The sequence below is a fragment of the Heloderma suspectum genome, chromosome 16 (genome assembly GCF_057233095.1).
Source record: "Heloderma suspectum isolate Gila_16-S chromosome 16, 16-S_ref, whole genome shotgun sequence".
Classification (NCBI taxonomy): domain Eukaryota; kingdom Metazoa; phylum Chordata; class Lepidosauria; order Squamata; family Helodermatidae; genus Heloderma; species Heloderma suspectum.
In genome coordinates this window covers 3,932,376-3,947,341 of record NC_139473.1, presented here as the reverse complement: position 1 = coordinate 3,947,341, position 14,966 = coordinate 3,932,376, and the positions used below count along the sequence as shown (strand labels likewise).

Below are 14,966 nucleotides of genomic sequence, written 5' to 3'. Positions count from 1 at the left end.
TTCTGTTTGACACTGGGAGGGCCAAGGGAGGATGAAGACCCCTGAAGTGCCCTCTGCCCTTTCGAACCCCAGCCCCTCGCCTCACACCAACATTACTAGCATTATTATTCCAGTTTATTGAGGGTGCCTTCCCAATCTGAAGTCTTTTTTATTTGCCCAGGTATTTTATTTGCCCAGGTATTTCAGCATATTGAGTTGTCATTTTAATGGCTTGTTTATGGTTTGGCCTGGTTTTCTTGGCTGCTGCTGTTCCTCTGGGTGTTACAGAAGGATTTTTTAAATTGTACTCTTTTATTCTCTTAATTGTATGCCACCCTGGGAACTAATGCTGAAGGACGGCTTATAAATTTCTTCAATGAATTAAATATTTATAAAAGTGCCTAAAGGTTTCTAGTTGCTGCACGAAGATTAAGGAATGACACATTCCCTGCCTGGAGACATAAAATCTAATAGATATGGTACAAAAGGAAAAAAAGGCTGGGGAGGGAATGACTGGGGAGAAACAAATTCAGGTACTAATTCTTCATAAACATTTAATTATATCTGTTTGCCAAGTTATTCCCCCATCCTTTCCAACTTATTTTCACAGCCAAGGAATAATGGTTGCTTATTATTTAAATAGCATCATGAATGTTCATGTCACTTTACAGAATGACAGCACACACACACCCCAAAAACAAAATACAGGTTCCGCCCCAAAGAGTCTACAATCTGAATGTCAATGGGGGAGGGGGCGGTTGATTGGGGAGTGCTGGGAGTTGTAGGACCTTTTTCTGCCTAAACATGCATAGGATTGTGCCTTTAGTTAGTTAATTAATCTTCCTTGATGTACATGGTCCTTTATAGCCAGAATAGGTAACCTCCTTCACCTCTCAAGGGTGGTATTCCAGTGGTGGGCATGGCTGAAGGCAAAAGACATAGGGCCAAAAATACAAAAAACACTCACATATTGGAGCTTAAAGCTTTTACTGACAGTAACTAAGCCTTAGGAGAGACATTTTAATCTTTGAGATTGATGATGAGGGAATGATTACTCATTTACTGATAGCTGCCTGTATGGCAACAAGCTATAGGTGGAAGAGGTTTAACCCTCCAGTAATCAATGACTGGTGTATGAGGGTTTGGGATATGGCCCCCATGATGGAACTAACTCATATGATTAGAGTCAGAGAGGGACGATAAGTAAATAATTCCTTTATAGAAAAATGGTATCTATTTTATCTTGCAACAATAAAATTCAGGATTCAGTATCGAAATCAGATTGATTATGTCCTTTGCAGCCAAAGATGGAGAAGCTCTATACAGTCAGTCAAAACAAGACCTGGAGCTGACTGTGGCTCAGATCATGAGCTTCTTGTTGCAAAATTTCGGCTTAAATTGAAGAACGTAGGGAAAACCACTAAACCATTCGGGTATGAACTAAATCATATCCCTTATGAATATACAGTGGAGGTGAGGAATAGATTTCAGGGATTAGACCTGATAGACAGAGTGCCTGAGGAACTATAGACGGAGGTCCGTAACATTGTTCAGGAGGCAGCAACTCAATCCATCCCAAAGAAAAAGAACTGCAAGAAAGCCAAGTGGCTGTCTGATGAGGCTTTACAAGTAGCTGAAGAAAGAAGGGAAGCAAAAAGCAAGGGAGAAAGGGGAAGATATACCCAACTGAATGCAGAGTTCCAGAGAATAGCAAGGAGAGACAAGAAGGCCTTCTTCAATGAAATGGAGGAAAACAACAGAATGGGAAAGACTAGAGATCTCTTCAAGAAAATCGGAGATCTCAAGGGAACGTTTTGTGCAAAGACGGGCATGATAAAGGACAAAGAAGGCAGGGACCTAACAGATGCAGATGAGATTAAGAAGAGGTGGCAAGAATACACAGAAGAACTATACAGGAAAGATCTGAATGTCCCTGATAGCCATGATAGTGCGGTCACTGAACTTGAGCCGGACATCCTAGAGAGTGAAGTCAAGTGGGCCTTAGGAAGCATTACTAGCAACAAAGCTAGTGGAGATGACAGTCTCCCAGCTGAGCTATTTAAAATCCTAAAAGATGACGCTGTAAAGCACTGCATTCAATATGCCAACAAATTTGGAACACTCAGCAATGGCCGCAAGACTGGAAAAGGTCAGTTTACATTCCAATTCCAAAGAAGGGCAACGCCAAAGAGTGTTCAAACTACCGCACAATTGCGCTCATTTCACATGCCAGCAAGGTGATGCTCAAAATCCTACAAGCTAGGCTTCAGCAGTATGCGAACCGAGAACTACCGGAAGTACAAGCTGGGTTTTGAAGAGGCAGAGGAACTAGAGATCAAATCGCCAACATTCGCTGCATCATGGAGAAAGCAAGAGAATTCCAGAAAAACGTCTATTTCTGCTTCATTGACTACGCTAAAGCCTTTGATTGTGTGGATCACAACAAACTGTGGCAAATTCTTAAAGTGATGGGAGCACCAGACCACCTTACCTGTCTCCTCAGAAACCTGTACGAGGGTCAAGAAGCAACAGTAAGAACCAGACATGGAACAACCGAGTGGTTCAAAATTGGGAAAGGAGTACGACAAGGCTGCATATTGTCGCCCTGCTTATTTAACTTATATGCAGAGTACATCATGAGAAATGCCGGGCTGGATGAATCAGAGGTCGGAATTAAGATTGCTGGGAGAATTATCAACAACCTCCGATATGCAGACGATACCACCCTAATGGCAGAAAGCGAAGAGGATCTCAAGAGCCTCTTGTTGAGGGTGAAAGAGGAGAGAGCAAAAGCTGGTTTGAAACTCAACATTAAAAAAACTAAGATCATGGCATCTGGCCCTATCACTTCCTGGCATATAGAAGGGGAAGAAATGGAAGCAGTGACAGATTTTACTTTCTTGGGCTCCAAGATCACCGCAGACGGTGACTGTAGCCATGAAATTAAAAGACGCTTGCTCCTGGGGAGGAAAGCTATGGCAAACCTAGACAGCATAGTAAGAAGCAGAGACATCACCTTGCCGACAAAGGTCCGTCTAATCAAAGCTATGGTTTTCCCAGTAGTAATGTATGGCTGTGAGAGCTGGACTAGAAGGAAGGCTGAGCGCCGAAGAATCGATGCTTTCGAACTGTGGTGCTGGAGAAGACTCTTACGAGTCCCCTGGACTGCGAGGAGGTCAAATCAGTCCATCCTAAAGGAAATCAACCCTGACTGCTCATTGGAAGGACAGATACTGAAGCTGAAGCTCAAATATTTTGGCCACCTAATGCGAAGAGAAAACTCTCTGGAAAAGACCCTGATGCTGGGAAAGACTGAAGGCAAAAGGAGAAGGGGACGGCAGAGGATGAGATGGCTAGATAGCATCACCGATGCAATGAATATGAACTTGAGCACGCTCCGGGAGAGAGCACAGGACAGGAAGGCCTGGCGTGCTATGGTCCATGGGGTCACGAAGAGTCGGACACGACTGAACGACTGAACAACAACAACAACAACCTTATTTACTGTTAGGGGAAATTTAACTGGCATGAGTTTCATTATGTTTATAACTCTTCTTTGTTCTCATTTATATTTATGAATCAATGCAAGATTAAATGTTTTCCTTTGCTTATCTACTGGGAGTTTGCACTGTAGTAGCAAAACAATAAATTAAATAAATAAAAGGGGGGGGAACCCACACAAAAGCCAGGAAACAAACCAAACAATTGCTGGTTGGGGGAAGGAGGTGGAGTCAGGGGAAGGAGGCAGAGTCAGGGGAAGGAGGCGTGACTATCCGGGGAACCCAGGAGAGCCACTTTTGGCCCACGGACCTGAGGTTTCCCATCCCTGCTTTCTAGGGTGACATAAGAAAAAAGACAGGTTACTTACTCTCCCACCTAACTGAATAGCCCTATTTGGATGTAATGGCTGTCTTTGGCAGCAATTTGTGAGTTAATTAACCAATGGGTTGCAGGGATGTGCGTCACACCCTCAAAATTAATTAATTAACCCACAAATTGCCACCAAACGCTGCTGTTACATCCAAGCAGGATCAATGACTGCAATTCACTCATATGAGGGAAAATAAAGCATTCCATGTAGGTGGGGGACATCAGGGTTACAGTGGCGATAATTACTTCCCACCACCCCATATAGTGGGTGTCCTAGGAGACTTTTATACGCCTTTCCCCCATGCCTTAACCTAGATCCCTGCAATATATAGCACCCTCTCCCCATCTTGATGGGCCTTTCGTTAGTAATTCTAATAATTTTCAAATTCAGCAGCAATGAAATTTTGATACCTGCTGTACTACGAGTTGAATTGTTGGTGAAATTCCTCTTCATGTTTGTTCAATATATCTGCGGACAAAAAAATACAATTTACTGAGTACCCCTGTTCTTATAGAGCAATATGAACATAGCTTTTAAGACAGTTGAAATTCATTAGTAAAGTATACTGTAATTTATAAACAGATTGTGCTAAATTTGCTGAAAACAGAATACACACACACAAACATGAAAGTGGGGAAAGCAGGAAAGTGCCTAAATCCATTAGCATGAGGCAGAATGAGGGAAAGTGCCTAAATCCATTGTCATGAAGTGGCTGGGAGAAAAGAGCCTAACTCCATTAGCATGAGGCAGAAGGGGAGAAAGGCCTAAATCCATTGGAATGAAGGAGAAGCCGGGAAAGGCCTAAATCCATTGGCATGAAGTGGAAGGCAGGGAAGATCCTAAATCCACTGGCATGAGGCAGAAGGGGAGAAAGGCCTAAATCCATTGGAATGAAGTGGAAGGTGGGAATGTCTTAAATCCACTGGCATGAGGTTCAAGGGAGGAAAGAGCCTAACTCCACTGGCATGAGGCAGAAGGGGAGAAAGGCCTAAATCCATTGGAATAGTAAGATTTGATTTGATCACAAACACACAATCTACAACAGAATGAAGTGGAAGGCGGGAAAGGCCTAAATCCATTGGCATGAGGCTCAAGGGAGGAAAGAGCCTAAATCCACCGGCGTGAGGCAGAAGGCAGGAAAGAGCCTAAATCCACTGGCATGAGGCGGAAGGGGAGAAAGGCCTAAATCCATTAGCATGAGGTACAAGGGAGGAACACATGGACATCACGAGATGGTAAATATCGAAATCAGATTGATTATGTCTTTTGCAGCCAAAGATGGAGAAGCTCTATACAGTCAGTCAAAACAAGACCTGGAGCTGACTGTGGCTCAGATCATGAGCTTCTTGTTGCAAAATTTCAGCTTAAATTGAAGAACGTAGGGAAAACCACTAAACCATTCGGGTATGAACTAAATCATATCCCTTATGAATATACAGTGGAGGTGAGGAATAGATTTCAGGGATTAGACCTGATAGACAGAGTGCCTGAGGAACTATGGACGGAGGTCCGTAACATTGTTCAGGAGGCAGCAACGAAATCCATCCCAAAGAAAAAGAAATGCAAGAGAGCTAAGTGGCTGTCTGATGAGGCTTTACAAGTAGCTGAGGAAAGAAGGGAAGCGAAAAGCAAAAGAGAAAGGGGAAGATATATCCAACTGAATGCAGAGTTCCAGAGAATAGCAAGGAGAGACAAGAAGGCCTTCTTAAATGAACAATGCAAAGAAATTGAGGAAAACAATAGAATGGGAAAGACTAGAGATCTCTTCAAGAAAATCGGAGATCTCAAGGGAACGTTTTGTGCAAAGACGGGCATGATAAAGGACAAAGAAGGCAGGGACCTAACAGAAGCAGATGAGATTAAGAAAAGGTGGCAAGAATACACAGAAGAACTCTACAGGAAAGATCTGTATGTCCCTGATAGCCATGATAGTGCGGTCACTGAACTTGAGCCGGACATCCTAGAGAGTGAAGTCAAGTGGGCCTTAGGAAGCATTAGTAACAACAAAGCTAGTGGAGATGACAGTATTCCAGCTGAGCTATTTAAAATCCTAAAAGATGATGCCGTTAAAATGCTGCATTCAATATGCCAACAAATTTCGAACACTCAACAATGGCCACAAGACTGGAAAAGGTCAGTTTACATTCCAATTCCAAAGAAGGGCAACGCCAAAGAGTGTTCAAACTACCGCACAATTGCGCTCATTTCACATGCCAGCAAGGTGATGCTCAAAATCCTACAAGCTAGGCTTCAGCAGTATGCGAACCGAGAACTACCGGAAGTACAAGCTGGGTTTTGAAGAGGCAGAGGAACTAGAGATCAAATCGCCAACATTCGCTGCATCATGGAGAAAGCAAGAGAATTCCAGAAAAACGTCTATTTCTGCTTCATTGACTACGCTAAAGCCTTTGATTGTGTGGATCACAATAAACTGTGGCAAATTCTGAAAGTGATGGGAGTACCAGACCACCTTAACTGTCTCCTGAGAAACCTGTACGAGGGTCAAGAAGCAACAGTAAGAACCAGACATGGAACAACCGAGTGGTTCAAAATTGGGAAAGGAGTACGACAAGGCTGTATATTGTCACCCGGCTTATTTAACTTATATGCAGAGTACATCATGAGAAATGCCGGGTTGGATGAATCAGAGGTCGGAATTAAGATTGCTGGGAGAATTATCAACAACCTCCGATATGCAGACGATACCACCCTAATGGCAGAAAGCGAAGAGGATCTAAAGAGCCTCTTGTTGAGGGTGAAGGAGGAGAGTGCAAAAGCTGGTTTGAAACTCAACATTAAAAAAACTAAGATCATGGCATCTGGCCCTATCACTTCCTGGCATATAGAAGGGGAAGAAATGGCAGCAGTGACAGATTTTACGTTCTTGGGCTCCAAGATCACCGCAGACGGTGACTGTAGCCATGAAATTAAAAGACGCTTGCTCCTGGGGAGGAAAGCTATGGCAAACCTAGACAGCATAGTAAGAAGCAGAGACATCACCTTGCCGACAAAGGTCCGTCTAATCAAAGCTATGGTTTTCCCAGTAGTAATGTATGGCTGTGAGAGCTGGACTAGAAGGAAGGCTGAGCGCCGAAGAATTGATGCTTTCGAACTGTGGTGCTGGAGAAGACTCTTACGAGTCCCCTGGACTGCAAGGAGGTCAAATCAGTCAATCCTAAAGGAAATCAACTCTGAGTGCTCACTGGAAGGACAGATACTGAAGCTGAAGCTCAAATATTTTGGCCACCTAATGCGAAGAGAAAACTCTCTGGAAAAGATCCTGATGCTGGGAAAGACTGAAGGCAAAAGGAGAAGGGGACGGCAGAGGATGAGATGGCTAGATAGCATCACCGATGCAATGAATATGAACTTGAGCACACTCCGGGAGAGAGCGCAGGACAGGAAGGCCTGGCGTGCTATGGTCCATGGGGTCACGAAGAGTCGGACACGACTGAACGACTGAACAACAACAACAACAACAACAACAAAAGGGAGGAAAGAGCCTAAATCCATTGGCATGAAGTAGAAGGCGGGAAAGAGCCTAAATCCACTGGCATGAGGCACAAGGGAGGAAAGAGCCTAAATCCACTGGCATGAGGCGGAAGGGGAGAAAGGCATAAATCCATTGGCATGAGGCACAAGGGAGGAAAGAGCCTAAGTCCATTGGCCTGAAGTAGAAGGCGGGAAAGAGCCTAAATCCACTGGCATGAGGCAGAAGGCAGGAAGAGCCTAAATCCACTGGCATGAGGCGGAAGGGGAGAAAGGCCTAAATCCATTGGCATGAGGCACAAGGGAGGAAAGAGCCTAAATTCCACTGGCATGAGGCAGAAGGGGAGAAAGGCCTAAATCCATTGGCATGAGGCACAAGGGAGGAAAAAGCCTAAATCCACTGGCATGAGGCAGAAAGCAGGAAAGAGCCTAAATCCACTGGCATGAGGCGGAAGGGGAGAAAGGCCTAAATCCACTGGCATGAGGCAGAAGGGGAGAAAGGCCTAAATCCACGGGCATGAGGCAGAAGGCGGGAAAGACCTAAATCCACGGGCATGAGGCAGAAGGCGGGAAAGACCTAAATCCACTGGCATGAGGCAGAAGGCGGGAAAGACCTAAATCCACTGGCATGAGGCGGAAGGGGAGAAAGGCCTAAATCCACGGGCATGAGGCAGAAGGCGGGAAAGACCTAAATCCACGGGCATGAGGCAGAAGGCGGGAAAGACCTAAATCCACGGGCATGAGGCAGAAGGCGGGAAAGACCTAAATCCACTGGCATGAGGCGGAAGGGGAGAAAGGCCTAAATCCATCAGCATGAGGCACAAGGGCGGAAAGAGCCTAAATCCACTGGCATGAGGCAGAAGGCGGGAAAGACCTAAATCCACTGGCATGAGGTGGAAGGGGAGAAAGGCCTAAATCCATTAGCATGAGGCACAAGGGCGGAAAGAGCCTAAATCCACTGGCATGAGGCAGAAGGCGGGAAAGACCTAAATCCACTGGCATGAGGCGGAAGGGGAGAAAGGCCTAAATCCATTAGCATGAGGCACAAGGGAGGAAAGAGCCTAAATCCACGGGCATGAGGCAGAAGGCGGGAAAGACCTAAATCCACTGGCATGAGGCAGAAGGCGGGAAAGACCTAAATCCACTGGCATGAGGTGGAAGGGGAGAAAGGCCTAAATCCATTGGCATGAGGCACAAGGGAGGAAAGAGCCTAAATCCACTGGCATGAAGTAGAAGGCGGGAAACAGCCTAAATCCACTGGCATGAGGCAGAAGGCAGGAAGAGCCTAAATCCACTGGCATGAGGCGGAAGGGGAGAAAGGCCTAAATCCATTGGCATGAGGCACAAGGGAGGAAAGAGCCTAAATCCACTGGCATGAGGCGGAAGGGGAGAAAGGCCTAAATCCATTGGCATGAGGCACAAGGGAGGAAAGAGCCTAAATCCATTGGCATGAAGTAGAAGGCGGGAAAGAGCCTAAATCCACTGGCATGAGGCAGAAGGCAGGAAGAGCCTAAATCCACTGGCATGAGGCGGAAGGGGAGAAAGGCCTAAATCCATTAACATGATGCACAAGGGAGGAAAGAGCCTAAATCCACTGGCATGAGGCAAAAGGCGGGAAAGACCTAAATCCACTGGCATGAGGCGGAAGGGGAGAAAGGCCTAAATCCATTAGCATGAGGCACAAGGGAGGAAAAAGCCTAAATCCATTGGCATGAAGTAGAAGGCGGGAAAGAGCCTAAATCCACTGGCATGAGGCAGAAGGGGAGAAAGGCCTAAATTGTGGGCAAGAATCCCTTAGAAGAAATGGAGTAGCACTCATAGTCAACAAAAGGGTGGGAAAAGCAGTACTGGGGTACAATCTTAAAAATGATAGAATGATCTCAGTACGAATCCAAGGCAAACCATTCAACATCACAGTAATTCAAGTCTATGCCCCAACCACTGATGCCGAAGAAGTTGAGGTTGATCGGTTCTATGAAGACCTACAACACCTTCTAGAACTAACACCAAAAAAAGATGTCCTCTTCATCATAGGGGATTGGAATGCTAAAGTAGGAAGTCAAGAAATCACCGGGATAACAGGCAGGCATGGCCTTGGTGTACAAAATGAAGCAGGACAAAAGCTAATAGAGTTTTGCCAAGAGAACATGCTGATCATAGCAAACACTCTTTTCCAACAACACAAGAGGCGACTCTACACATGGACGTCACCAGATGGTCAATATCGAAATCAGATTGATTATGTCCTTTGCAGCCAAAGATGGAGAAGCTCCATACAGTCAGTCAAAACAAGACCTGGAGCTGACTGTGGCTCAGATCATGAGCTGCTTCTTCCAAAATTTCGGCTTAAATTGAAGAACGTCGGGAAAACCACTAAACCGTTCAGGTATGACCTAAATCATATCCCTGATGAATATACAGTGGAGGTGAGGAATAGATTTCAGGGATTAGGCCTGATAGACAGAGTGCCTGAGGAACTATGGACGGAGGTCCGTAACATTGTTCAGGAGGCAGCAACGAAATCCGTCCCAAAGAAAAAGAAATGCAAGAAAGCCAAGTGGCTGTCTGATGAGGCTTTACAAGTAGCTGAGGAAAGAAGGGAAGCGAAAAGCAAGGGAGAAAGGGGAAGATATACCCAACTGAATGCAGAGTTCCAGAGAATAGCAAGGAGAGACAAGAAGGCCTTCTTAAATGAACAATGCAAAGAAATCGAGGAAAACAACAGAATGGGAAAGACTAGAGATCTCTTCAAGAAAATTGGAGATCTCAAGGGAACGTTTTGTGCAAAGACGGGCATGATAAAGGACAAAGAAGGCAGGGACATAACAGAAGCAGATGAGATTAAGAAGAGGTGGCAAGAATACACAGAAGAACTATACAGGAAAGATCTGAATGTCCCTGATAGCCATGATAGTGCGGTCACTGAACTTGAGCCGGACATCCTAGAGAGTGAAGTCAAGTGGGCCTTAGGAAGCATTAGTAACAACAAAGCTAGCGGAGATGACAGTATTCCAGCCGAGCTATTTAAAATCCTAAAAGATGATGCTGTTAAAGTGCTGCATTCAATATGCCAACAAATCTGGAACACTCAACAGTGGCCACAAGACTGGAAAAGGTCAGTTTACATTCCAATTCCAAAGAAGGGCAACGCCAAAGAGTGTTCAAACTACCGCACAATTGCGCTCATTTCACATGCCAGCAAGGTGATGCTCAAAATCCTACAAGCTAGGCTTCAGCAGTATGCGAACCGAGAACTACCGGAAGTACAAGCTGGGTTTCGAAGAGGCAGAGGAACTAGAGATCAAATCGCCAACATTCGCTACATCATGGAGAAAGCAAGAGAATTCCAGAAAAACGTCTATTTCTGCTTCATTGACTACGCTAAAGCCTTTGATTGTGTGGATCACAATAAACTGTGGCAAATTCTTAAAGTGATGGGAGTACCAGACCACCTTATCTGTCTCCTGAGAAACCTGTACGAGGGTCAAGAAGCAACAGTAAGAACCAGACATGGAACAACCGAGTGGTTCAAAATTGGGAAAGGAGTACGACAAGGCTGCATATTGTCACCCTGCTTATTTAACTTATATGCAGAGTACATCATGAGAAATGCCGGGTTGGATGAATCAGAGGTCGGAATTAAGATTGCTGGGAGAATTATCAACAACCTCCGATATGCAGACGATACCACCCTAATGGCAGAAAGCGAAGAGGATCTCAAGAGCCTCTTGTTGAGGGTGAAAGAGGAGAGTGCAAAAGCTGGTTTGAAACTCAACATTAAAAAAACTAAGATCATGGCATCTGGCCCCATCACTTCCTGGCATATAGAAGGGGAAGAAATGGAAGCAGTGACAGATTTTACTTTCTTGGGCTCCAAGATCACCGCAGACGGTGACTGTAGCCATGAAATTAAAAGACGCTTGCTCCTTGGGAGGAAAGCTATGGCCAACCTAGACAGCATAGTAAGAAGCAGAGACATCACCTTGCCGACAAAGGTCCGTCTAATCAAAGCTATGGTTTTCCCAGTAGTAATGTATGGCTGTGAGAGCTGGACTATAAGGAAGGCTGAGCGCCGAAGAATTGATGCTTTCGAACTCTGGTGCTGGAGAAGACTCTTACGAGTGCCCTGGACTGCAAGGAGGTCAAATCAGTCCATCCTAAAGGAAATCAACCCGGACGGCTCATTGGAAGGACAGATAATGAAGCTGAAGCTCCAATATTTTGGCCACCTAATGCGAAGAGAAAACTCCCTGGAAAAGACCCTGATGCTGGGAAAGACTGAAGGCAAAAGGAGAAGGGGACGGCAGAGGATGAGATGGCTAGATAGCATCACGGATGCAATGAATATAAACTTGAGCACGCTCCGGGAGAGAGCGCAGGACAGGAAGGCCTGGCGTGCTATGGTCCATGGGGTCACGAAGAGTCGGACACGACTGAACGACTGAACAACAACAACAACAACAACAAGGGAGGAAAAAGCCTAAATCCACTGGCATGAAGCGGAAGGGTGGAAAGAGCCTAAATCCATTGGCATGAAGCGGAAGGGAGGAAAGAGCCTAAATCCATTGGCATGAGGCACAAGGGAGGAAAGAGCCTAAATCCACGGGCATGGGGCAGAAAACGGGAAAGACCGAAATCCACTGGCATGAGGCGGAAGGGAGGAAAGAGCCTAAATCCACTGGCATGAGGCGGAAGGGAGGAAAGAGCCTAAATCCATTGGCATAAGGTGGAAGGGCAGAAAGGCCTAAATCCATTAGCATGAGGCACAAGGGAGGAAAGAGCCTAAATCCACGGGCATGAGGCAGAATGCGGGAAAGACCTAAATCCACTGGCATGAGGCGGAAGGGGAGAAAGGCCTGAATCCATCAGCATGAGGCACAAGGGCGGAAAGAGCCTAAATCCACTGGCATGAGGCAGAAGGCGGGAAAGACCTAAATCCACTGGCATGAGGTGGAAGGGGAGAAAGGCCTAAATCCATTAGCATGAGGCACAAGGGCGGAAAGAGCCTAAATCCACTGGCATGAGGCAGAAGGCAGGAAAGACCTAAATCCACTGGCATGAGGCGGAAGGGGAGAAAGGCCTAAATCCATTAGCATGAGGCACAAGGGAGGAAAGTGCCTAAATCCATGGGCATGAGGCAGAAGGCGGGAAAGACCTAAATCCACTGGCATGAGGCGGAAGGGAGGAAAGAGCCTAAATCCAATGGCACGGGGCGGAAGGGGAGAAAGGCCTAAATCCATTAGCATGAGGCACAAGGGAGGAAAGAGCCTAAATCCACTGGCATGAGGCAGAAGGCGGGAAAGACCTAAATCCACTGGCATGAGGCGGAAGGGGAGAAAGGCCTAAATCCATCAGCATGAGGCACAAGGGCGGAAAGAGCCTAAATCCACTGGCATGAGGCAGAAGGCGGGAAAGACCTAAATCCACTGGCATGAGGTGGAAGGGGAGAAAGGCCTAAATCCATTAGCATGAGGCACAGGGGCGGTAAGTGCCTAAATCCACTGGCATGAGGCAGAAGGCGGGAAAGACCTAAATCCACTGGCATGAGGTGGAAGGGGAGAAAGGCCTAAATCCATTAGCATGAGGCACAAGGGAGGAAAGAGCCTAAATCCACTGGCATGAGGCAGAAGGCGGGAAAGACCTAAATCCACTGGCATGAGGTGGAAGGGGAGAAAGGCCTAAATCCATTAGCATGAGGCACAAGGGAGGAAAGAGCCTAAATCCACGGGCGTGAGGCAGAAGGCGGGAAAGACCTAAATCCACTGGCATGAGGTGGAAGGGGAGAAAGGCCTAAATCCACGGGCATGAGGCAGAAGGCGGGAAAGACCTAAATCCACTGGCATGAGGTGGAAGGGAGGAAAGAGGCTAAATCCATTAGCATGAGGCACAAGGGAGGAAAGAGCCTAAATCCACGGGCATGTGGCAGAAGGCGGGAAAGACGTAAATCCACTGGCATGAGGTGGAAGGGAGGAAAGAGGCTAAATCCACGGGCATGAGGCAGAAGGCGGGAAAGACCTAAATCCACTGGCATGAGGTGGAAGGGGAGAAAGGCCTAAATCCACGGGCATGAGGCAGAAGGCGGGAAAGACCTAAATCCACTGGCATGAGGTGGAAGGGAGGAAAGAGGCTAAATCCATTAGCATGAGGCACAAGGGAGGAAAGAGCCTAAATCCACGGGCATGTGGCAGAAGGCGGGAAAGACCTAAATCCACTGGCATGAGGTGGAAGGGGAGAAAGGCCTAAATCCACGGGCATGAGGCAGAAGGCGGGAAAGACCTAAATCCACTGGCATGAGGTGGAAGGGAGGAAAGAGGCTAAATCCATTAGCATGAGGCACAAGGGAGGAAAGAGCCTAAATCCACGGGCATGTGGCAGTAGGTGGGAAAGACCTAAATCCACTGGCATGAGGTGGAAGGGGAGAAAGGCCTAAATCCACGGGCATGAGGCAGAAGGCGGGAAAGACCTAAATCCACTGGCATGAGGTGGAAGGGAGGAAAGAGGCTAAATCCATTAGCATGAGGCACAAGGGAGGAAAGAGCCTAAATCCACGGGCATGTGGCAGAAGGCGGGAAAGACCTAAATCCACTGGCATGAGGTGGAAGGGGAGAAAGGCCTAAATCCACGGGCATGAGGCAGAAGGCGGGAAAGACCTAAATCCACTGGCATGAGGTGGAAGGGAGGAAAGAGGCTAAATCCATTAGCATGAGGCACAAGGGAGGAAAGAGCCTAAATCCACGGGCATGTGGCAGAAGGCGGGAAAGACCTAAATCCACTGGCATGAGGTGGAAGGGGAGAAAGGCCTAAATCCACGGGCATGAGGCAGAAGGCGGGAAAGACCTAAATCCACTGGCATGAGGTGGAAGGGAGGAAAGAGGCTAAATCCATTAGCATGAGGCACAAGGGAGGAAAGAGCCTAAATCCACGGGCATGTGGCAGTAGGTGGGAAAGACCTAAATCCACTGGCATGAGGTGGAAGGGAGGAAAGAGGCTAAATCCAATGGCATGAAACGGAAGGCGGGAAAGACCTAAATCCACCAGCATGAGGCATAACAGAGGGAAATGTCTAAATCCATTGGCACAAGGCTTGGCCGGTTGTGGGGAAGAAGCCTTGAGCCCCTCAGCCTTGTGCACATTTCTGTTCCTGTGAGAGATTCTCTGTGAGGAAAAAGGGCTTCAGAGAAATACCCGCCTCTCTCTCATTCTGCCTTCTTCATTTCAGGGAGAAATTAGCCAAGCATTCGTCTTAGGAAGGCTCCTCTTTAAGACTGTCAGAGGCCAGGACTTGAGGGGAAAAGAGGGAGAAGGAAGGATGTTCAGAAGGGAGGGGGAAGCATTAAAACCAAATACGCACTTTCTCCTTCCTCTGCTTGTGTGGCCAAGTCAAGAGGAGGCGTCTTCAGCCCCTGAGGGGAAAAGGCCAGGCCGGGACTGCAGAGCCACCATCTAAACAGCTGCTAATTATTTTAATATGCACAGTGATATAATAATTAACTTTGTTTTTGGTTCCCTCCAACTCTTTTTCCTCTCCGTTACAGAGTAGCCAAATTGGTTGATACGATCCCATTTTCCCCCTGAAGGAAGGATTTCTAATTATCCCATTATTTTGCCATTTTGGTCCACAGAATGT

The 14,966-nt window shown here is 46.7% G+C and overlaps 1 protein-coding gene across 6 annotated transcripts in view; it reads right to left on the bottom strand.

Annotated features, from left to right (window-relative positions):
- The window catches only part of SPATA22 (spermatogenesis associated 22), a 28,071-nt gene extending 13,105 nt beyond the window's left edge, over window positions 1–14,966 (bottom strand). Inside the window, exons 1-2 of one of the 6 annotated variants that reach the window (XM_084823220.1) lie at window positions 14,691–14,966; window positions 4,261–4,318 (exon numbers count right to left, since the gene is read on the bottom strand). In XM_084823220.1, the coding sequence (XP_084679346.1) occupies window positions 4,261–4,303 (43 nt within the window). In that variant the 5' untranslated portion in view covers window positions 4,304–4,318; window positions 14,691–14,966. The other 5 variants (XM_084823221.1, XM_084823222.1, XM_084823225.1 and 2 more) reach the window with 5 other exon arrangements.